The sequence below is a fragment of the Copidosoma floridanum genome, unplaced genomic scaffold (genome assembly GCF_036245765.1).
Source record: "Copidosoma floridanum isolate Cflo_tuat_1 unplaced genomic scaffold, Cflo_Japanese_pri ptg000020l, whole genome shotgun sequence".
Lineage (NCBI taxonomy): Eukaryota > Metazoa > Arthropoda > Insecta > Hymenoptera > Encyrtidae > Copidosoma > Copidosoma floridanum.
The window spans coordinates 1,711,582-1,736,368 of record NW_028321897.1 but is presented as its reverse complement, the minus strand read 5'-3'; the positions used below and the strand labels follow the sequence as shown (position 1 = coordinate 1,736,368).

The following is a 24,787-nucleotide window of genomic DNA, read 5'->3' as shown; positions in this document are numbered from 1 at the left end:
CTTCTTCTTCTTTTTTTTTTTTTTTTTCATTGGGGTGGTTGATCGCGCGTCGTTAAAATTAGGGTGGATACTGATCGTTAATCCGTTGAATTGTTTACTATATTTTTTTGGGCAAGAAGACTTTGCTCAGAATTTTTTACGAATTACTGATACTTACTACCGGTTCCCTTACGAGTCCATGAAAAATCAATTAGAGTAGTTAGACACATCGGCAATAAATGAAATTTCTATGTTCTATGTCAATTGCTGTTTTGAACCAATTTGTGAAAAAAATTCACCATAAATCGTTTCATCACTGGTACTTTTACCGTATTGTGGATTTGAGGGTGCACCAAGAATTTTATGAATTTTCTATTCGTCATTTTTGGCTATCCTTCGCAATTCTTTTGCATGAAAATATACGTCTCCGTAAGAAGCAGTACTTGGGATTCGATTTGAAAAGCTTTTTAGGCATGACCAATGTACTGGACAGCCTATAAAAAGGTTTTCAAATCCAACCAAGTACCAACCATATGTATGTATGTAAGTGATCAAGTTTTTCGACCAACTTAAGTTATTTTTATCCAAACGGGCTCAAATTTTGTAGGTAATAACTTCAAGTTCAATATCAAAGCTGGTGTATTGCATTTGGTCAGTTTTCATCGGAAACAAACATTGTTGTCTCTAAATTTTAATACATATATTTTATTTGTGTTCAAGGACAAAGTTGTAGATCACAATATCTTTTTGTGTTACACATTTTAACTCTGTCATGTAATGCAGATGCTCTGTAATGCAAAATAGATGTGAAAATAGCGAAAAAATCGTTTTTTGCACGCGAATAGAAAAAATTCGAATTCTACAGCAAAGAGTCAAATACACAGGTTGTAGAGCTCATTAAAACAAAACTTTTTTGTATAGTAAATTTTTTTCTGTAGTGCAGTCTTAATACAATAAATGGTAAAAATCATTTGAAAAAAAGCCAAAAAGTCGTTTTACAGCAACTAACTTTTGTACATAACATTTGTAGGTAAAATTTTAAAAACAAAAGGTTTAGATCTTATAAAAATAACTTTTTTAGGTTGATTATTTTTGTTAATATGGTCGGCTTTACATTTTGAACAAAAAACTCGTTTTAAAACACCTAAAAAATCGTTTTATGGCATGCAAATTTTTACGTGTCATTAGTTGATAAAATTTTCAGTATTAAACTCATAGATCCTATTAAAATAGATTTATTTGTGCTTATAATATATAATATTATTTAATTACTTAACATTTTTTGAAAAAGTACGACCTCCATCTAAAATTCTACGGTTAAAATTTTACTTTCTGCTCTGGCAAACCGTAAATAGGTCTTACCTTGAATGCAAAATCTAAAGTGTTGCATAAATTTAGCTGCTTGTTATTGTAAGCATCCTATCGATTTTATTTCCAATTTTGTATGGTGGCATGGATTTTAAACTCAATTATCCATCAGAATTTTCAGTTATTTATTTAGTTATTTGGCAATCCTTTAATTTACCATTAGTAAGTTTACATGTATATAGAGTATAGTTTTAAAATAAAACTGGATTGAAAATCATAAAAAAAATTTTCATTTTTTTCACAAAATTGACTTACAACCACGTGAAAACCTATTTATACTTTTTAAGAGTTAATACTTATAAAAAAAAAAGTTAAATTTAAAGCACCTTTTACTATTCTTCTGAAGTTAAATCAACTTCAAGAGTTATATGTTTGTAAGAAAATAGAACGCGTAGCAAAAAAACTCATTATTTTTCCGTCCTCTGGAGATTTAGAAAAAAGATAGCGGAAAAAAGAGAACAGAAAAACTTATAAGTCTTCGACGAAGCTTACTACATGGCAATAAAAGTCGAGATCGAACTGATGTACAAGTGTATAAAACAAGGAAGATATGCGTTATTCAATTACGAAGGCTTTTGGAAGAGATTTTCCTTCAATGTACGGGAATATAGTGCATGGACGAGTTGTGACATAAATCGAAAAAACAATGGAAAGTGGAACTAGTAGAAAACATAAGTTAACAATTATTACGATTTTGTTTAAAAAAAAAATCCAAAAAATTTGTCAATTGAAAAAAAGAAAGAGATCAAAGATACTATACCATTTGAGAACTTTGTTAGAATCAACTGATTTTTGTAACTTACTTAAGTAGCGTACGAAGAATTTTTTTATTATTTTAAATTTCAAACATCAAAATATTTTCAAACTAATGAATTTGCTACTCTTCTTTACATAGACATCGGCTCGGGCCGCAAACCTCTCGGTTCGCAAACAAAGACTTTTCAAACTCATAGAAAAACTACTATTTCGCATTAGTGTGCGGAGAATAGGTGTTTTCCGCACTGATATTAGTGTGGAAAATCGATTTTCCCACATAGTGTGCGGCAAATATTTTCCTCACACTTATTGCGAAAAAACTTGTACGCGGCCGTACTCGTGGCCGGTGACGGTAACTCGTGCCGTGCGATCACACTCGTGCTACGCACTCGTGTGCTCAACTGGCACTTGTTCCCGTCAACTCCGGCCGCTCGTGCGAGTCAATCACACGAGTGCGGGAAATCGTCTTTTCCGCACTTGTTACGTAAATAACTATTGTACACAATTTGTTCTGAAAAAGAAAGTAATTAAATGTTTTGAATGTGGAAAACGTGAAAAATTAGAAGGAAAATTATTAGTTTATTGGTAATGGGTGGTAGATAATTTTAATGTTTTGAGCTTTTTTGTGCAATAAATTATGAAACTTGTAAAAGTTGAAAATCATTTGTTGAAAGATAGAATAAGTCCTTGACAAATTTAATTCAACTCCAGCGCTTTACATTGAAATTAATATACTCGGTCCTTTCACGGAATAATTTAATTTCATATCTAACTTTACTTTGTGCGCTGTCAAAAGTTGCTAAAGCGGAATGATGAAACACATGATTTCTCTATTTATTTAACTCTCATGATTTTTGCATTAATTTTATCTGCCACAAAATTTTTGTTTTGTTATCAATTTTATCGTTTAATCTAAAACATAACACTACACGTTAAGTAAAACAAAATCTCAGACCTCTTGATGTTATACAATGTAACTGAAAACGTGTGATCAATAAAAAACCTAGTAGTTGAAAGTTTCTTTTTATCTTAAATCTTAAATGGAGGGCTGTAAAAGTCAATTAATTGTCATCAGTTTAGTGATACTTGTTTTGAAAAAACTAAATAGCTTATCGCAGAATTAACATTGGTGTACGCAGTATTACAAGCTAACGCATTCAGTTTTATCAAATATTCATGCACAAATCCTATGAAATAATCGATTGAATTTAAACATGAATGGATCAATAAAGAAAAATTGGACTGCTGTTAGTCTAAGTCATTTATGGCTTTCAATCATAAAAAATTTACAACATTGAACCAGAACTTTTTCGGTAACCTTGCAGTGAGAGTCGCTTACAAAATGCACCTCACGTCTAGTCGTACGAATCAACTGATTAAATATTCCAATGTGGACTCGTATAATATGTGCATTCAGCTCAAGGCTCTCGACACAAAAGTGCGTTGTTAGATTAGTAAATGAAAAATTAATTAATACGGGACTGAATTATTCGGTAAATGTTAGCTTACGCGATCGTTTGAATTTCTCCCGTAACAGAATTAAAGGAAAATAGAAATTTTCGTGATGGACAAATTGAAACGCCAGATTTTTGTCGATCATTGAATTCGTTAATGTATATGAATCAGCTATTCATAAAAAATTTATTTCAATACAACTCACTGCCGTATTTTTCAAATTATTCACGAATTTTATAACCAACGATGTTAAAATCGCACGGCTTTGGTGAAAATTCCTCTACGTTGCAACGTAACTGTACAACGCAGTAAAGGTATCCATGATCGCGATGAAAATAAGCGACCCGTATTTGAGCAACTCAATTTTGCATTTAATCATTAAAATGGAAATTACTGTGTAATATTACGATGAGAAAATTGTCGATAATAAAGGGTCTAAAATTTAATTTGAAATTCCATCGACGCTCGCTATAATCCCTGGATTTTCCGGAAAAATGAAAAAACCTGCATTGTCAGTTTTTCCAGCGTTAAAAAATAAAATTGGCGTTGAAATACTTATTGTAAAATTCGAAAAATACTCACAAAACTAATGATCGATTGTCAAACGATTTTTGTTCTAAAAGCCATACCTGCAACAAAAATAAAGTAACATAATGTTAATAAATGTAATAAAATGGTTCAGATTAATTTTGATGAGACTGACAAAAGGCGAAGCTTATAGAATCATAAAAAATAGTCGTATCGAATCGCAGCAAAAAAAAGTTTGGGTCTTATAAAACTTGCATGAACACCATATCTGCCCGCCGTAAAAAGCAATATCTCAAGATGGTACTTATATTCGAAACCCGCCGAGCGCACACATGTGCGGACGACGCGCATATGAACGTAAATACATTTCATAAGAGGGGCTTACTCCTGAACTTTTTAAAATATTCAAGTAGGCAAAGAAAACCGGAGAAATGGGGGAAAAAAAGAGGCTAAGGGTTCGAAAGTCATGAAGAAGGGCGGCAAACAGTGCGGCACATCTTGAGACGTTAATTGGCAAGTCAGTGATTGTCCCCGCAGTACAGAGGAAAGAAGGACGGGGGATCGCGGACTTTGGTCGTTTCCTTGACGGAGGAACTTTTGGAGAGGCGACGTCTTTTAAGGAGAGACTATACTTTAAACTTATTTTAATACCAAAAGTCATACAAAGGGGTTCATTTGGCTGGACAAAATTATTGCCGCGGAGATGAGAGTTTTGAGGTGAAAATTATGAAGAGCCCGTAATAGTCGTGGTGTATTATTTGCAAGTGTAGCCAACTGTATAGCCGGGAACTTTTGAAAGTTCCATGATTAAAATTTCATTGTTCTATTTATTGTTAACGATCATACAGCTTTATCTGCTTGATGGAGGTTCCACTTGATGAATTTTGAATTGGTTTCAGAGTTAACATTTCATTAACAATTTTGTCCCTTGTCACGAAGCAAGTGACGTCCCTCCAGTATGAGAAAAATAAGTATTAGAATCAGTTTTTATCTCAAGAGCGTAAAGCGCAGTCCTTGGCATTATCGTACAAGTTACGGTGGCTTAGTTGTTTTTTACCTAAATCCTGAAATGGTGTTATTAATTTGAAAGGTTAAGATCAATTAAATTATGTACAATTTAATTGAAAAAGAAATAACGCAGTTGGGATTTTTTTTTATTTTCAAGAACAATGCTTCCGTAAATTCATTATTTTTTTCACACAGTTTTGTAAATCAAAATGTGCTTCTAACTTTTTTTGTACTAATGTAGCTGAAATTATAATAATTGTGTGTCGGTACATTAAATTTTAAGAAAATTGAGAAAAAAATCGTTTGTCGACTCCTGCTATAACGTACAATTTTCTTAAGTAATTTTGACGCTTGTAATTTACTATTCAGAGGTCAAGATTAAATGATTATTATGATAGTAAACAACAAATTTTATATAAATGTATTATTTGTTGATAGATTCAATTCCATCATACATTTTGTAAAATTTATCATCAATTCCCTTAAACAACGTTACCGCAGTATAACTTGTTAAGGGAGTTCCCTCGTACCTAACCTTCTTGACGCATAAGATCAGCAGTATTGTAACCTATATGACTATATATACAGACATAACGTGACATACTAAGGGTAACTGTCGAAGGAGAATTATTTTATTCACTAATTCATTACTCATTCCATAAGTCATGAGCAAAAATGAGACTACAGTTACGTAATCACCAAGTTTTTAGCTTTTTTCAAAAAAATTTCAAATCAAATATTGACGTCGATTATATCCAGGCATTGCAGGTTATGTATCAGAACCACACTGATTCTCATAAGACTGCACGTTAAAAGTTCAATAATAAAATTATCAATATCTTACTTTATAAGTCATGAAAGGACTTGAAATTTGAATCGAAGGTTTTTCATACACTAATTGATCTCTGTTAAAAGTATTATCAATATATTGACGTTAATTCTTTAAGCGAGTAAACTCCCTCAAGTTTGTAAATATCCATTGCGTGTCGTGCAGTTACTGCAATTACTTGTAAAAAAAACATAAACTCTCCATCCCCAAAATCTGATGGACGGATCTAACTTATCCCTTGGGGTAGTAAAAAAAATAACAGCCAATTTCTTCATTGACCTGTTTTTCCATAAATTCCAGTTTAAACGCTGTCCAGGGGGCAATAACACGGACTTGGCAGTTTAAATGTCCCCTTCGGGATCCCCCACTAGCGCTCATTCTCGTGACTCCTCGCAATTCGAGGAAAATCCATTAGCTCTTACAAACAACGCGGAATCGAAATTTTTCAATCCAAGGACCCACGTATGTTTGGATTAAACCCTCGACGAACGAAAAACCCATCATTTGGTACGAAACAGTTGACTTTGAGTGCAAGTCAAAGGCGTAGTAAATTACTCAACCCAAATATGCAAACTCTTTGTCAACGAAGCGCTGGGAACCGCAATTCCTCTCGAAATGGAGATCAAAAACTGCGCCTGTACATCGAGTGCCACTTTACCACCCTCAGAATGAAGACATAAATTCGTTTCAAAGCTTTTTTTCGTTCAACATTGTTTAATATTCCGTACAACTGTGAAAGACACCAACTCTTATAATATATGTATTCCATTGAATTCACCAAAATGCACTACAGCTCAACTGCGACGGCAAGCTGTGTATGTATATGTATACGCGCACCGCAGAGACGATGCAAATGCCTCCTCTTCTCGCTCCTCGTCGCGCCCCTCTCTGGACTCTCTTTAAGCTCCGGCGGAACGTGAAGAGTTTTCCTTGCTCTTCTTACATTTTAATGTAAACTGCCGCAAGTTTTGCCGTACAACCGTGAAAGATACGTATAAAGTCCAAGGTACAAAATTTAGGGTGTACGTATGCACGAGGAGCGGGTATAGCCGACCGAGTATACACGCACCATCGAGCAGAAATCGCGTGTGCAATCGAGAGCGAAAGCCAGTTCGTTCGTGTATGTCTGTATGCACACTTATATAGCATAAGTAATGCGGGCACGTGTTGTACTTGGCTCCTGTTATCGAGGAGAAACTTTGAGTCCTCACTTGCTGGTGGAAGAGATGAGAAAGGACGGAATCGCGGATCGAGGGTGGATGTGTTTTAATACGCGAGTAATTTCGAGTGAGACTTTACGAGGGTACGCGCGTGAGCATTAAATTAGGGCGTTGGATGTTGAATCTGGAGAGTTGATACGTGAATAAATGGAAAAGTGTAGTGTTGTTGCTGGGCTTGTTGGAGTAGAACGAAAATGGCTTTTCGTAACTTTGGTTCATTAGTTTATTCGGATAATTAATGTTACTCTAAAACAAAATTTTAAATCATCATGCGGACTCTCAAACAATTTTATCAAGTGTTTTCACACGATGAGTATGCGTCCATGCAGGGAATCATGTTTTCTTGCAACCTTGAACCATTGGTTAATTTTGACTGTACTAAACCTTAGTACCTTTTTTTAAAATAATTTAAAGGAGAGTAAAGACTAATCCCTGCGCCAAGGTAAAACAGCGCTGCCACATCACGTTACAATGCAATCACTTGGGAATCAGTAGTAATATCAAGATTCGGTCAGACAGAGGCGTTTTGCGCTGTTTATCTGAAAGATGTAATGAGCAGAAATGAAAGGTTTAATTTTCCAAAATTCAGGCACGAAAACCAAGAGTACAGTTTAAAATACGTCACTCAAGTTAAGTTGTGTACCATTTGTGAAGAAATCAATTAGTTTACAATTAAACGGCATCAGGCTGCATGCAAGTACGAAACTCATTAAAACAATATTGCAGCCGCAGTATAGGGCACAAGTGACGAAAGACGGCGAAGCCGGTGGAAGGAGTATATTATACAAGCACACGTCACAAGCTTCAAGCGAGTGAGTTCGTATCGCGCATAAATTTCTAAAATAAACTAACGGTATGTTATGAGAACGTCTCGTGAATGTACGAGAAAGGAACCATGAACAAACTTTGATAGTTGATAGATCCTAGGTTTTTTCTGAAAAATAGTACGGTTCATTTAACAATTATTGCAAAATATTTAAAATGATCCTTTGATCCGGCGATTTTTTTGTAAAAAGTCTTGTATACTGTTTCATTTCGTCTGTAGTCTATTCGCTATTCAAAAAAAAATTGTCAAAAAGTACGTATAGAATAAAGTTAAGTTTTAATAGTTAACTGAAGCCTTTCAGGCAATATCAAATAAAAATTCCATGAGCTTTGTATACTGCAATTCTTATCGAATCTCTTACTATGCTTTGAATAAAGCATTAATGTAGTATCGTTAACTTTGTAAATTTGTTGAAATTTGAGGTTTCAAATGGCATAAATCTATCTTCTAAAATAGTTGCATTTTTATTAAATACAAGTGATCTGTGAATAAAAAGCAGTCGTTTCAGTCGTTTCATTAGCTCGAAAAACATCAAGTTTTCCAGTTCAGCAGTAAAATAAAACAAAGACTGTATTTTCTTCTCTCTCTTTCTTTCTTTCTTTCTTTCTTTTCTGAGATCCCTTTATAAGCAAGGAAGACGGAAGTGCAGCTCAATAGTGCCAATTACTGTAGAGAAAGTAATTGAAATATCGAGAAAAAGACTGAGCCGTAGTGTATTTTATTTAAGTACTAGAAACTAATGTCCCCAAAGATTAATGAAGACCTATTTCCATCATTGAAAGACATACTCTTCTATGTAATCAGGCAGTACATTAGTGCTCGTAAAGTAACACGTGCATCGTGAACTTAAAGGTTTACTGCCATTTATACGAGCGTATACCGTGCACATGGTACATTTGTCATAGCATTTACAGAAAAAAATTTACTATTTTCATCAATAAAACAAATACTTTTAACTATTGTGACATCAAATATTTGTTACTATCGAAAAACTTAAAACAATACTAAAACACATATTGTAGCAAATTTAAAATAAATGTCATGTGCGTTGTGAAAATCACTCTAAGGTGGAGGTAAAGACCATTGAGAGCTTCGTCAAAACTATTAGTATTTTCATGGGATTCTCATTCATCGTAAGTCTTTTTTGCGGTTCATGATGATGCAATATTCGCCTCTTTTCCAAACGTACATCAAGCATGAACTATATTCTACGTAAAGTGAAACCTTTAAAAAAGAACAAATGGAAGAAAACGAGGGGGAAAGAGAAAGAAACGATTATGCTTGTCAGAGAAAACAGAGGATACAGGTTTTCTTTGTGTGTTTATTTCCCCACGTGTGTACCCGCCTGTTGAGCTAACTTTCCTGAGTCGACAGCAAACCCGAGAAAACCTGCGCAAATTATCTTGATGACAATTGCTCGAGAGAAAAAGAAGCACATGGAATGAAACGAAGGAGAGTGAAAAAAGTATCGGAAAGACTTTTCAAATTGAGATTAGCGCTAATTGGATGCCACTTTCGTCGTCTCCTCCATTGGTATTGAGCCAATGAAATGTTTCCTTATATAAGCACGAAAGAAAAAGTTTTCACGAATCTCACGTAAAAATAAAGTTTTATTTCATTAAGTTCGTTTGTTCAAATGATATTAGTTTACTTTTCACACCCCTGCTAAAAGTTGGATTTTATACTTCTGAAATTCCTTGCTGGATTTCATCCTGGTGTAGGAAACATTCCTATTATTCTATCTTTGTATTGTGTAGTGAACAATAGCGGTACGCCAGTAACAGCGTCATCATTTTACATACGAGTCCTTTCATGTACGAGTTTTTTATGTTTAGCTCTACGAGAAAGTTAAAATATTGAAGTCTTTAATCTTTGCGACACCAAACTTTGACCTAAGTACACATCAGTGATGAGCAGTAATTTAAAAAACGTAACTAAAAAAAAATTGTTAGTCTAGTGGTTAGCATGATAGCTGTCTAGCCTGATAAACTCTAAGGAAAGCGTCAAAGATTCGAATTCTTCTACAAAAATTTCTAGAGGTTTTTTCAGATTTACTTGACAGGTGAAAGTCGTTACAGTTGTAAATAAATAAATTGAATCATTATTGTTCATATGCTAAGATTATCTTTAAGAAAATTAACTAACAGAAAGCTTGCGTACATCGTCTTTACATTACATAAAATATAACTATTGTTGGGTTACAACAGCGCAAGATCTATCATCTCATATCAAAAGAGCCTTTGCTTTGACATAAATAATCGTTCTGAATTACTCAATTACTTATTTTAAAAAAAGAGCATAGCGCATTACACAATTTATGTGTGGAAAAAAGCAAAAAAGGTTTGGATATCCTGCACACAGCAATAAAAGTAACTTAATCCTTTTTTAATTTAACGATTAATACTTATCAAAAAGCTCAGATCATTAAGTAATAATGTTAATCAGTGATGAAGTATTCAAAAATGTTCCTTAGAGCATTTTCATGCTGATTCAATGTGCACTGAATCATCAGTGACACCTTCTACAATAAAGTAGAAATTTAAATAAAAATTATGAGTTAATAGACTGCAAATTGAAAAGAAAAGTTTTGGTAATTAGATACCCAAAAACTAACATAAGATGATACTTGTGGTTGTGGAAATTTAAAGCAGCAAATGTTTTTTATTAAACGTCTATGATTTATCTTAATTTCACGTTTGAAAATGAGCTGTTTTCATCATTAACGTAGTTAAGTACTCAGGCTTTAACCTATGAAATATACTATTTATTTTGAGTCGCAGAGGATGTTCAATTTCTGTCGTTCGTTACTTTCATTGTTCGTTTCATAATTAATGCAGCTTGAACTGAATACGGAACAAAGACAAATTTTGTTGTAGAATTCGGTATAAGCTTTCGTTAAATCACGATTTTTCTCGGTTTGCAAGTGAGAAAAAAAAATTTTTCTATTCATTCGGTCATATGTTGGTTCCTTCCAATTTACGAGCATAAGTTTAGAGGGTAAAAAATTACCCTAAGCACTAACGTACCAAGTGGCCTACAGGTTACAGTTGGGTTCATAAGTATGCACCATTGGTTTAACTATTATTTTTCTTAAGCATTAATTCCAATCCAACTTGAATCGTCATGTATTCTAATCGACTTTAATCGGCATCCACATAATAAATTGGTTGCAATAGGACTTTTCGGCATTAAGATTCACCATTGGAAACGATTGGAATTTTTCGAATACGAGATACACGATTTTTTTATTTTTTATTTACGTGACATTTTGGTAAATGTATGAACAAATTATTTTTCACTCGGCTCAATTTTGTCAACTGTTTGAAATAATGTGTAACATACCTAATTGAATGGTAATTTTGAAACATATCCATAAATAGTACGCACTAAGTTCTACCAAGAATTATAAACTGTAAGATAGTCCCAAATTTACTATTGAAATCGCATACTATCTATATTAAACAGAGAAACAGCTCCATCACAGGACCACCCTTATCACAAAACTGGAGAAAAAATACTGCCGCATACGAATCCATCAGTAGTAGTGACAAAACTTCTACTTCGTCAACCGAATAGCAGCTGGTGTAAGCCCCTTTGATATATTGTTCACGAAAATGGCTGAAGGCAATGAACCCTCTTTTCACGACATGTGCAGAAAACAATGCAGAACAAATGGCAATTCTGAGAGGTAGTATCCACACAGGTAACGAATTCTACACCTGCAAAGTGTGTTACAAAACTATTATCCAAAAGAAGATCTGTCTAATAGTAATAGCGTGTAAGGTGAACGTCCTTACACGGATGATATGTCCTACGGTCGAGAATTGTGTCCAAACAGTTTTGCTACAGAATCGGGTCTTACGAGGTAAAAACAGACTAACATTGCCGATAAGCCCTACGACTGTACACTGTGTTCAAAAGGTTTCGCTCAAAAATCAAGTCTTATTAGGCACGAACGGGCTCACACGGGCAACAATCCTTTCACCTGTTAACTGTGGTCAAAAAGTTTTTTTGGAAAATATGCCATCTACAATTACACGGTCGAATCAACCCTGGCGATAAGCTTTACAAATGCAAACAATGATTTAAAAATTTCACTAGTAAATTAAGTCTTATGAGGTACGAACAGAGTCACGCAGATGACAAGCCTTACCATTGCCAACTGTGTTTAAAAAGTTTTACCTCGAATCCAAGTCTCGCTGTGCACAACAGGACACACACAGGCGAGAAGCCCTACGGTTGCGCATTGTGTCCGAAAAATTTCAATGATAAATCCAATTTGAAAAGGCACGAGCGAAAACACTGTCCAAATGGTTTCACTCGGAAATCCAATCTTACAGTACACGAGTGGATTGACCAAAGCGATTCACTTGGTGCAAGTTCGGTACTACCCTCATATTCGAGTGTTTTTAAACGTAATGTAAGATTATATTAAATTAGGTGAAACAATTACCGATGAGTATTTAATTAACACTAGGCAAGCCATGTTCTCAAAGTATTTGATCCCTGTACAACAACTTTGTGGATTACTGAAAAGAGGGGGGAAAAAATAAAGCCAACGTTAAAATTATAATTTGAAGTTTACGTTTGAATTGACGTACATCTTGCGAATGGTGAAACAATTGGTGATGGTAATAATACCATCGTATGGAGCAAGAGAATTCTTGTAAAAAAATGGCTTATTATTTTATCCATACTTATATATACTGGAAAGCGCAGGGGTTTAATTGCGTACTTCGATATACGCCATACGGTTCGAGATTTACCCTCACACCACCAACCTTACGATGATAATTTTTTAAAAATTTATTGATTTTGATTCTGATAACAATAATAAATACATTGCATCATTCTTCATTTTTTAACTCAGCTGTTCTTACCATGAACATAGTTTATAATGTCGAAACATGTGAAAAACTAATTATATTACAGAAAAAGTATAAAAAATGCTCCCACTTATTAGTCATGCCTGATAACTGTACTTTTCGAAGATTCGCAACTTTGATCTTCTTTATCTATAGTCTTTTAATATAGAATGACATCTTAACCAGAAGGAAATACATTTTATTTCCCACTTTCGACATAAACTAAAGACTTGAAAACAAACCAATGTGTTTTTTGAAGTGGCATTAATTAAAAACGCTTTTTAAAGTCTATGACTTCTGCATTTCCAGCTTGGGAAAGGTTTGTACGGGACAACTGATTTTTCAATTTACAAAATAATATATAAACTATGTATTTGAGTTAGTATTTCTTCTAACGAAACTTGCTAAATTTCAAACTTTTAGATTTTGGTATATAGAAACGCAGTTGCATCATAGTTTAAGCCCAATTAGGTGTAAATTTTTCTTGGACACTCGAATAAATATATTTATTATGTATACATACATATAAGCATCCAGTGGATATCATTCCAACCCCAATTATTGCTCAGTATTGAGAAAAATTAAGAAATTAATGCTTAATTATTGATCCACTAATGGAGATTCTTGTGGATTTGGTGGGAATATAAGGTTGTCGCAGTTCCATGGAGTAGTCGGGTCTAGAAATGCAAAAAAATTAAATATTGGTTTTTTTCATCAGCTTCAATTTTTACAAAATTCATGCTATTGGAACGAAGCTCGATTCAAACAAGAATTTCATTTAACTTCACTTCGGATTTGGAATAAACTTGGATTGCTCGTTCGGGGAGCTATATAATTTTTTCCATTTAAGCTTAAAAAGTTCTGAGGAGAAAGTTATTCTTGTATACTATTAAATGTTTTCGTGGATGACTTGTAATACTTTATCAACTTACACCGAAAATCTCCGTGCACAAGATTGGATAGTACAATTAAGTAAATCCGAAGAGTTTTTAACGTTTGTTCAACGAAGAAGCATATTGTATTTATTGACTCTAAAACAATCACTCTTACTATTACTCACTCATCCGTTATTGTATAAGTCATCGAATATTAGTTGCTAATCTACTGAAAAAAACGAATTCAGGACATAGCGGTTACTACATGGAAAGGGTAATGTAACGTGAGATACATTCTGTATTTTCTGATTCCAGTAGATAATTTTTGCTTTCTCGTTATTAATAGTACAGCTTTAAATGGTATCCACTTTTTGTCGCATATAAAGCCCTATTTTGTTTTAATTAGAGCCATACATACCTTTGATAAGCAAATTTTTATGGAGCCCGGATAGTTTTCAATAACTGTCAATACAGAACTTAACATCCGTGCATCTGTACTGAGACACGAAACCGACACCATTATTCGTTTAGCTACTTAAACTAATTACGTCACTCAGGATTATAAAAAATACTTAAAGAGGTTGACCACCCAAAGAAATTGTAGTACCTATCAATAGAAATATTATAAAAAATATTTATTGGCAATTTATAAAAACACATTACAAGTGAAGTTTTAAAAGCAGATCTTGGGGGTTACCTTCTATTCTGTTATACGGTTCAAACAAGTTATCTTTCAATCAATTATATTTTTAACATTAATTTCTTCGAGTAGGATTTCATCACAGTTGGTTGAATAGTTGCCAGTTGCGCGAGTCGTGTCACGATGACAATAAAGGTTCATCGGGGGCATAAATATCTTTCTGTGACTGTCCAGAAGAACGTAGTGAGAAAGCGCCTTGTGCATACCCAGGGGCTTCTGCAGACGGCGAATTTATCAGTTCGTTCTTCTATTCACTTTTAGTTGCTATGGTTACACTTTGTTTTTTAACGACAAGCTTGTTTAACCGATCAGATGCTGTAAAACCGCGAACGTAAGCAGTAAAAAAAAAAATAAAGAATTTTGTGAAAAGCTTTGCAAGCTCTCTCGTTTAAAATCGTTATATTGTTCAGCAGTTTGTAACTTCGCATAAATAAATAATAACGAAATCATAAAACGTCTTGTTAATATTTGTGTAAAAACATATTCCTTTGTTTGAAAGGTGGCACTTGACCACATAAATATGATATTTCAAAGTTTGGACACCGTAGGTGTACAGTTAAAAATTTTTGACATCATGTTCAAGAAAAGAAAAAGTAATGAACGTTTTTATTCAAAATAAGTATAGTTTTACTACTAAATTCTTGCAGTAATAATTTTTCTTGAGGATACAACTGATTAATCACGCTGGTTCAGTTCAATAATCAGAAATAAATAAAGAATTTGATGTACAAAAAAAAATTAAAAGGCAATGAAGCTTGTGAGACTCGCGAAAACAATCCTTTTAAGTTGTCCAACTAGAACGTACTTTGAGATTTCAATCGACGCATACCAACTGTGTGTCATTCAGAGCACGCAAATGTGGAAACAGCCATTTATCAAGAGTGTACGTACTCGGGCTGCTTCTATACGACGCGGCAACTTACAACCTTCTAGTCCAAGAAAAAAGATTAAGAAGGAGTGGAGGGTAACAAACAAGCGCACGTACAAATATATTCCAATATTCCTCTCCAGTCGTCCTTGAGATCTTAAGATCGGTGAAATAAAAACTTTTGTAAGGACTATTGATCAAGAAAGCCATGCTTACAAGGCGATTCTTTGCCGAACTCGAAGAAAAATTTCTAGAGAAAACGTATAAATCTGGTCCTTCTAGTAGACATAAGAGGGGTATACATATAAAATTTAGTTTTGTGATGTTACTTTTGAAAAATAACTGGATAAGAAATTACATACCTTACCGTATGAAGACTACAATCAAACGTGTAATGTGTTCTTATAGTTTAAACATTGTACATTTATTTCAGTTGCCTAATTCTCAAAAAACACCATGTAACTGACGAAAAACTCTAAACCAGTAATTTATGGTACTTAGTTAAATAAGGAAAAAGGGTGCGTGGACTGGAAAACTTACAATTAACAAAAGTAATCATTAAAAATTTTGTGTTGTATGGTTAAAAGTTTGTTCTTCAGATTAAAATGCTTTGACTCGAATGTGATGAGCCTCTCTTTTGTCTTTGGTGTGATATTGTACTCCGCATCTGTCCATTTTTTTCTTGGTACTCCTAATAGTTTTGTTGTAAATGTCAAAAACTACAAGACTTAGAGTTTTGAACACATTGAACGGAATTCAATTTTTATTCGGTTTTTAAAGAGATCTTCCAATGCTTTGTTTTTTCTACTAGATTTGGGACCAAAATGACCGCGAGGTATTCATATTTCCCAGGAATCATGTCAATGAGAACTCAAATTCGCACTCGTGTCATCAGAATTGCAGTAAGATTTATAACACGAGTTTGTAAAAACAAAGGAATCGGGCACATCTTCGAGCACTACAAAATGAAAAAAAATTTCAAGGTATGGCTCTTCCTTTGATAAATTTCCATAAATTTTCTAAAACTCGGTCTTTTTTTTAACTCGCGTCCACAAACAAAGCACATCCAAGAGAACAACTGTCCAAACACAATAATCCTTTTCGTGCATAAGCTTACAAAATTTTATGGCATTTGCATAAGTGCATGTGAACAAGATCCATGGATGTGTAAACGCGTGTGTCTATGTGTCGATAAATTGTCATTTAAGGTATCTCATCACACCTATCCTACCTATTTACGTGACATCAGACTATCACATCCAAAAACATCAGGCGATGAAGTTGTTGTCATACAGTTGACGTAACCTGTATCTTTTCATAAACAGTCACCTAATTGATTAAATAATATACAAAATATTGCCTGGCAAACCTACATTTCTTTGATATTGAAAAGCTTATGATTTCTTTTTTCAGTACTTAATTTTATAATGAGAGTTAAAGTAAAATTCGGAAGATATTGTATCAAATGTTATCAAGATTGAATGGCCTCCTGTAAGAGACCACGTTAAACATAAAATTTTTAAGTGATTCATTTTGAGAAAATTACCGGGCAACTTTGTTTGAAATTTCGTGAGACGATTCTGTTAATAGTCAAGTGTGATAACTGCAAGTTTCATACATACTCAAAGTATTTTGATTTTGTAATAAGGCACCTTAAATTAAAAGTTTCAAGCATCTCGGTCCATTCAGCTTGGCTTCACAAAACAGGGAATACAAAGCGCACCTGCTGGAAGATAAAAATAAAAATGAAATATAGCCCGTTCTTTCCCACACGCACCAGCCCCTAAAGACGGAAAAGATATACGGGCGGTACTAGAGAACTCTCATGAGAACAATTTCGAGAGGGGAATCGGTGGAGAGTAGTTGCGATGTGGGTGTTTGGGTGAGTTCGAAATAACTCTGTTGTCAATTAATTCCGCGAAAAACGTTTGCACCAGATGGGCCTTTAAACTAAAATATTTGTTATTTTTCAGTGCTTGAAACATTGGGCTCTTTGGGCTGGTTGTTTCAGTTTTTGAACTCATGGGCAGAACAAAGGTCTAAACTTTTTTGACAATTTTCTAGGAAAAAAAAAACTGAAATAATCATTTTTTTTAAAGGACAAAAAGTTTAGTACGGTTTAGTAGGTCTCGTAACTTTTTAATATGTACTGCGAAGCTGAAAAAAACCACACTCGAAACATAAATTTTGTTTCACTCCTTTTAATAATGTTTCTTTGAAGTAAGTTTTTTTTACGTCAGGCTGATATTTTTTTTTAATTTTTTATTTTATTTAAGGTAGTGTTGTCGGTTCTATGCGTTTTCATTATGAAGAACTAGTGAATTACAATATAAAAATGCGAGAAAAAGTTATGGCTTCATTTCTGTTTTCATAAATCATATAATGGAAGTTTATCAGAAAATCATCCCTGGTAGAAACGTTACTATAAATAAAATCGCTAAAAACTCGTCAACATGTTATAAGCCCACTTACTCATATACGTTAACGAGTTTCTAGCCAGCTTTTGTAGTAATTTTCTACCAGGGGTGCGTTTTTTTTAATTACCCAAAATTACCCTTCAGATTTAAAAAAAATACAATAACATAAATGTACGAATTAAACAGTTGTGACAGAATGGGAGTGGGAAAAACAAAGTATATAAAATACATGTTGCAGCACGGCGCTTTTCAACTATACTATTTCTTAATCCTTGTCTGCTGAATATTAAGACTTGTAACCTTATCTACTTATCTTCAAAACATAAATAAAGAATATTGCATAACGATACCTCTGGCTTACAAAACTTAGTCACGTTAATACACTTTTTAAAGAGACATGTTCATCGGTATGCTGAAGTTTTTTATGTATAAATAAGACAAGTCATTGACTTTCGACAAACACTACGTATCATTAAATATAATGCAGGTTAACATGGAACTTTTTTATAACGTGCATTTCAATAACTATTTCGGTATTGGTAATTTTATTACAATTTGTGTGCAGAGTTGTCGATAAATCTAATACAATTAGCCCCATTGTAAGTAATGATCTTAAACAACTTCTGCTAAATATTGATAAATATCGATCTGTTTCAAATCATACAAATCGAAATCACCCCATTACGCTAACTGATTAATCACCCCCCAACGACTGCTCATCGCCATCGTCACGCTGCTTACTGTCGATTTAACTAACAATAATCTCGATACACGTCGCGCACAATGGGATGCAGGAAATACGTAAACAGAAATAGTAATTAGCACCGTTCAATGATTACAATGGCACCTCGGTTTGACTGTGCGAAAATTTCGTCGCGACAGCTATGGCTGATCGCCAGCCATATTAAAAGCTCTTAATCTCGCTCGCTCGCGTCATAAATAGCACTTCGCACAAAGGCCCTGTGAACTCGCCAACTCGAGGAAAAACGAGATCTCTTTGTCAAACAAACTTGCCCTCGTGAAATATACAAGTAAGGGCAAGAGGAAAAAATAGGAGTGAAAACAAAAACCAGGTAAAATAAAGAAACCCAGTGGGTGGTCGAAGTAAGGCCGAGTCATAACCTGCAGAGGCAAATTGAACGAAAGTATGCCGAGAGGCCAATTGCGGAACGCTAAGCAAATGGGGGGGCTTGAAACAGCTAAGTAAACCCCGACTCGGGCGCCCTCCTCTTCTTCCAGGGACCATCGAATGGGGTGTAGACGTATACTTATAGCCCGTCCGACCGTCGTACTTTCTCGTTGGGGGGATTCCAAGTGCGCAGGCACGCAAAGGGAATAACTTTTTAATCTCTCATCCCGAGGTGGATGGAAGAGGGTGTGAGGAGAAAGGGGCTCCACGAGATTTGCGCGTGTACACTTTATGACGGCGTTAACCGAGACGATTAAATTTCGTCACATGTGACTGCGTACAATTTACCTAACTCCAATTGATATTAATTGGTTTTATGTATTCTATCAATGACTGGCATCTAAAGCTTGACTAGAGTAAGTAAGATGCATGCGGATGCATGACATTACAAAACGTAAGATTTAATTTGATTTCGACGGTGGTGTTGAAAGCTGGGGAAATAATTCAAATAAGTCTTGCGAAATCCTACCCTATACCTGACTAACGGTATACATACGAGTAGTTCACACTCGCAGGGGTGTCAAACTAAGGTACAATAAGGTATAGGTACCTCTTTGGAACGGCTAATAACCAACAAGTTAGCCCAGCCAAGATAGAAATGCATTATGTTTGTTTTATCTTGTTATTGTTAAAAAAAAAATCACTTAGCAAAGCTATTCCAGACGCGGAGCACGATAAAACATATTCATATCATCTACATCTGTGATCCAAAGGGGGGGACATGTGTTTCAGAAGCAGGGACACAAATTTTTTGTAATGTTATTCAAGATGGAAGTAAACAATGATTACATTTGTTGAGAAAATTATTTTATGGTATGCAAATTCAGTAAATAAATTAAAATATCATTTATAAAGATCAGTTAATTGAAAAATAACTGAAAAATCAAAAGTATAGAGTTAAAACCACTGTTTTTGAAAAAGTATTTAAAAAAAACCAAGAAGTATGATAACTGTTTCGGTAGTTTTTTTTTGTTTAAGACTTTTACTTCACAATCATCATAGTTATGTACTGATAAAAAAAAAGTCTCATTAAGATGTACTGAAGAGTATGTGTAAATAAATGTAAAGTGTTGAATGTCTGCCGACACCTGCTATGGATGTTTTAACTATCAAAGCTCAATAACTGTTAGGAAGGTTTTTTTTAATTACCAGTTATGTACTAACACAGATAAAATACTCTCACAGACATTTTAAGGCACGTAAAATTTTTAATATCTTTGTATGCACGTTAGCACATATTATTTACACGTACGGGAAGGTGACTCGAGAAGGATAGCCCACCTAAAGCGGGTAAGCGCTAGTAAATACTGTCGGACAAAACGTGATTGTCGGAGTATGTAGTTAGGAAGACCTGATATGACAGTGGATTTGAGATTTAATGTATGTACTTGCACCATTTGTCTTTAACCTTTTATGAGGTACTGAATAATCTTTCACGTTCGGTGTCAAAAACTCCAGGTAGGTTGAGCTATGTTGAACTACGTTTTCAATATGTGTATTTGCACCATTTATCTCACAGCTAAATTAGATTTTACCAAATTTTATCAGGTTTTACCAATTAAGACAATTTCCAATAAGTGCATTATAAAAAAAGTGGCTAAACTTATGCAAAATGTGACGTCTTGTATGCGAGGCAGTTAGGCACAGTTGATCCATGGATTGCCAGAGCAGAAAGTATAATTTTAACCATAGTATTTCAGTTGGAGATCATTTCTATGGTATAATGTCATACATAAGTGAGTCTTATATTTTGTCATAAAATGTTAAATAATATATTTTAAATAAGAAAACAATTTTTCAGCCATTTCAAAACAATTTTCGTTGTATCTTAGATGATACTATAGACGAAAATACCAAACATAAATAGGTGTATTTCAATAAGATCTGTAAGGTTTATAATGTAACATTTTTTGGGGGGTATTTAAAACGATTTCTTTGTTAAAGTATTAGGGCGACAATACCAACAAAAATGATCACTACGAAGAAAGTGTGGTCTCACAACATCTCTATAACTTTTGTATTTAACATTTTATCTACAAATGTAATGTAGAAAAGTTAGATGTTGTAAAAAGGAGTTTTATAACGAGACTTGCTATTAGTTTTCTTCTCATCTCAGACGCAGCTTTGAGCGTCCTGACGGGCTTTATTTCTCTTTCTTGAAAATCCATTTGATTTTGCACCTCTATTATCTTCTTAATCAGTTCTCCTTTCTGGATTGCTATTGAGCGACTTTTTTCCATCGCTTTTGCGCGTACGAATCAATACACCCCCACGCCGATCAACCATACGCTCCACTTTAAGACCTAGGCACCTCTTTTTTTATTTTTGAGCATAGATTTTTATTACTTTACATCGCTGTCGTTAGAACCATTTAATTAATTCAGAGACTTTCAGGCCTTCAACGTCATATTATCCGTTTCAGGACTCCATCATCTACATATCTGTTACTGTTTAAGGAATATCATCTATTAGGAAAATGTTTTTCATTTCCTGGTGATACAAAATTACTGTGTATACATTACTTAAACATTATTATGTATGTACTTTTTTCTAAATTGTATAGTCTTCGAGTGAAAACTTTTGCACGGCTCGCCAAGAACAAATATGTTCTTTTAACATGTATGGGTTTGCTAATTATTCATCGAAAATCATTGACTTTGGAGATGAACGTTTAAAGTCACTCTAAGCTGTACTTTTACATTTTTTTTTTTTTTTTTTTTTTTTTTTTCCAAGCTGTTCCCAATAAAAAACATTTTTTACCTGAAAATTGGTTTTCCTAGGCTAATATTAAAAATGTTAATCGACAATCTATTACAGGTATTTCAAGTATGTCAACTTTTCAAGAATGTTGCTGTACGGACAATTTAATTCAACATTTCAATACAACACTAGGTTTATTCCAGGTAACTAGAGCAGAAATATATACGAGCACAAGACCTGTGGTTAACAGGTAAGATATTCCAAAAGTTTTAACTCCCAGTTTTTCTTGTCGCTTTAAAATTCACACCAGCCTTGACATTGTTCATGCATCAGCCTGTCTCCGGCATGGAATCTCGAGTTTTAACGAGTTTGCTTTTTTTTTTGTTTTTTATTTTTTAAAAATTTTTGCGGAACACTCCGTACCACCACACACAACGAAGCTCAACTTTGAAAATTCAAACGACGCAAGTTACAGCTCAAATTACTAACTCCAGCCGACGAGATCAACTCCACCGAAAGCCTCCATCCCGCGCGACAACGGTGCTAAGTGCTTTTTCCTCGTGCCGGGCGAAAGTTTTGGCTAAACGCTCGTTCCCCAGCTCTTTCACGACATCAAAAACCACCGTAACATTGAAACAATGCAACCAAAGGGTATACTCGAGGATCAATCCAACGAGTAAATCATAGCACCTCGAGGATGAAATTACGCAACATCGATCTGGTCCTCGGACTCGCGAGCGCCTGAACCAAGGTACGCCTCGAGTGCGTGCGGGTGTACATAAAAAAAAAAAAAAAAAGTATATTACCGCCGTAAAATCCCAACGTATTTAAAAAGCCGCACGTGGCTCGGGAGCAGAGAGGGCGCGTTGCATGTTTGAAAGGTATACATATATATATACACACACGCACTCTCGCAAGGGTGAAAAAGATTCTCTCTTCTTTTCGTTGCACGTTCAGCGCGGCACGAGCTGGCAAAAGTCGAGCTAGCGCTTATAACCCGAGCGAGTAAACTTTGCTGCGGTAACGGGGGTGGTATAGTACGCGTCGCGGGTGTACATGATGCACGGAGCACAGCGAGAGGGTGGGCTGAGAAGTTTACGGGGCATGTGTACGCGCGGGCAAATCAATTAAGGTTGTGTTGTTGTGTGTACCGAGGCGGGATCGCGAGTTATTAGACCTTTGAGTGCTTACTTGGCTGATCTCGTTATTTCATCCGAGTACTCGACTCGTCGGAGTCGATGGAGATTACTTGTCGGGGGATTATATCGTTCCCGGAAACGGGGAAAGTTTTTCCATCGGTGGGTTCGATGCTCCTCGCGTTCGCATCCATTTTGATGAGATCGAAGTCGTGTGGGCTATGTCTCGTGTGCCAACACGCAACGATTCCAAAAACGTTCAATGTAAAACTTGATGATTGCTTTAAAAAAATAAAAATAAATAAATGTTGTAGGAACAAACATTAAAAGTGGTCGATGCTTTTTGTCTTTAAAATCACTTCAGAATCCCTTACGCGTTAGTTTACACGTAAATATAATTTACCCATTTGGAGTAGCCAATTCCTAATCTTAGCTAAAACTTGAATAAAATTGTAAATAAAAAACTACACAAACTACTATGTATGGAAGAGATCGTAGAGTAATTTTTAATTACAACAATCACTTACAAAATATTCAAAAGGTTTTTGGTAATATTCATATCACTTTTTTACAAAAAAATTTCAAGTTTGACACCCAACGTTTTAAAATGTTGTCTTGTAAATGAGTCAACATCACGGATAGTGTCATTGATACCATAAAATATCATTAATGTTGCAGTATTATTGTTGAATTTTGAACCACAAACACGCGATTTATTGACTAGGACCGTTTAAAACATGGTTACTTTACCTAAATGAGCGAAAGTGGTAAATACACCATCGCAACTTCTGACACGTAGTTCTCATTAGCAAACTTGTTGACTCGAGCTTCGGTCTTTAATTACGTCGTACGTTTTAGTGTTTGACGAGAAAACCAGCACCAATGTTGTCCTATCATATATTTCACCTGAACTCGATAAATTTTAAACTTTTCGCTCGCGCTAATATCCGTGGTTGGCATAGTTTTTCGTGCCCATCCGTAAATTCAATTGTATTAATATGCATGCGTTCAAGGTGATTTTAGCGGCAATCAAAATCGTTATGAATTTAATGTCAACCCTCATGGTGCTCTGGTATTTGAACTCCAGAAGTCGTATAGCATTTTTTTAGTATGACTGTTGCTGTGCTAACCAAACTGTAGGTACAAACGGTTGATACTTTTAACTTTACAATTGAGATATAAAATTATATTTCGTTAATCAAAAAGTCATTTTGCATTCACAATACATACTTTACTAGCTCTACCAACAAAACAAATGTTTCCTGGCAAGCACGTAAAATCTGAGACATAGTGTTATGACATCCGAATTGAACTTTTTATAATGTTGGTGGTTACATATTTGGCAAAAGCTCAACATGTTTATCATGTACATGCTCGTTAACACTTTTTAAACGCGTAGAAATTTCACGATTTACAATGCCTCCCTCCAACGTGGCGTTGAAAATAGTTTAACAACCCAATCCCCTTGTATGAGTGTTCATTACCGATTGATGCCCGTTACCAGAAAAATTAATTTCGATCACAGCCGAATCGTAGCGACTTTGTGCAATTAAAATTAACACGTCCAAATTTTGACAAACTCGGGCGCGCGCTCACGCAATAATTTTTCAATCAACCTTCCGCACGGGTGCTAAACTCGGGGAAAACAATCAATTCCAGAGATGGTGGAACGACGAGGGGTCCAGAAAGGCGGATCGCAGATTTTAACGGGGGAAAACGCCCATCGCAGCAATTAAACGTAAATTACGACCAGCCTCGGTTCGTTACGCAAACTCACAATAAAGCGGCAGTGTACATATACATATACATGGTCCATGCATCCACGGGCGCGCGGCACACAGCAATGGCATTATCAACTCGACGCCTCGAAATACTTCGCGGAGGAGTTAACGGAGCAGGACGCGGCATCGGGATACTTATAACCATGGCGCAACTTTATCAGGATCCACTCGAAAATCACCCGGAACACTGGGAGTTGGAGGCTCCTGTACACGCGTAAGGAATGTACATAGGGATGCTCGTGGGCTAAATACATTGTCGGACCGAGCTCGAGGCAATTACCCGCTCG

The 24,787-nt window shown here is 34.9% G+C and overlaps 2 protein-coding genes across 2 annotated transcripts in view; one reads left to right on the top strand and one right to left on the bottom strand.

Moving 5' to 3' along the window:
• The window catches only part of LOC149374296 (vascular endothelial growth factor receptor 2-like), an 80,952-nt gene extending 56,234 nt beyond the window's left edge, over window positions 1-24,718 (top strand). Inside the window, 1 exon segment of the mRNA XM_089593972.1 lies at window positions 24,379-24,718. Within this exon segment, the coding sequence (XP_089450098.1) occupies window positions 24,379-24,718 (340 nt within the window).
• The window catches only part of LOC106637920 (uncharacterized), a 143,120-nt gene that overhangs the window by 83,634 nt on the left and 34,699 nt on the right, over window positions 1-24,787 (bottom strand). The gene's annotated exons all lie outside the window — the stretch shown is intronic.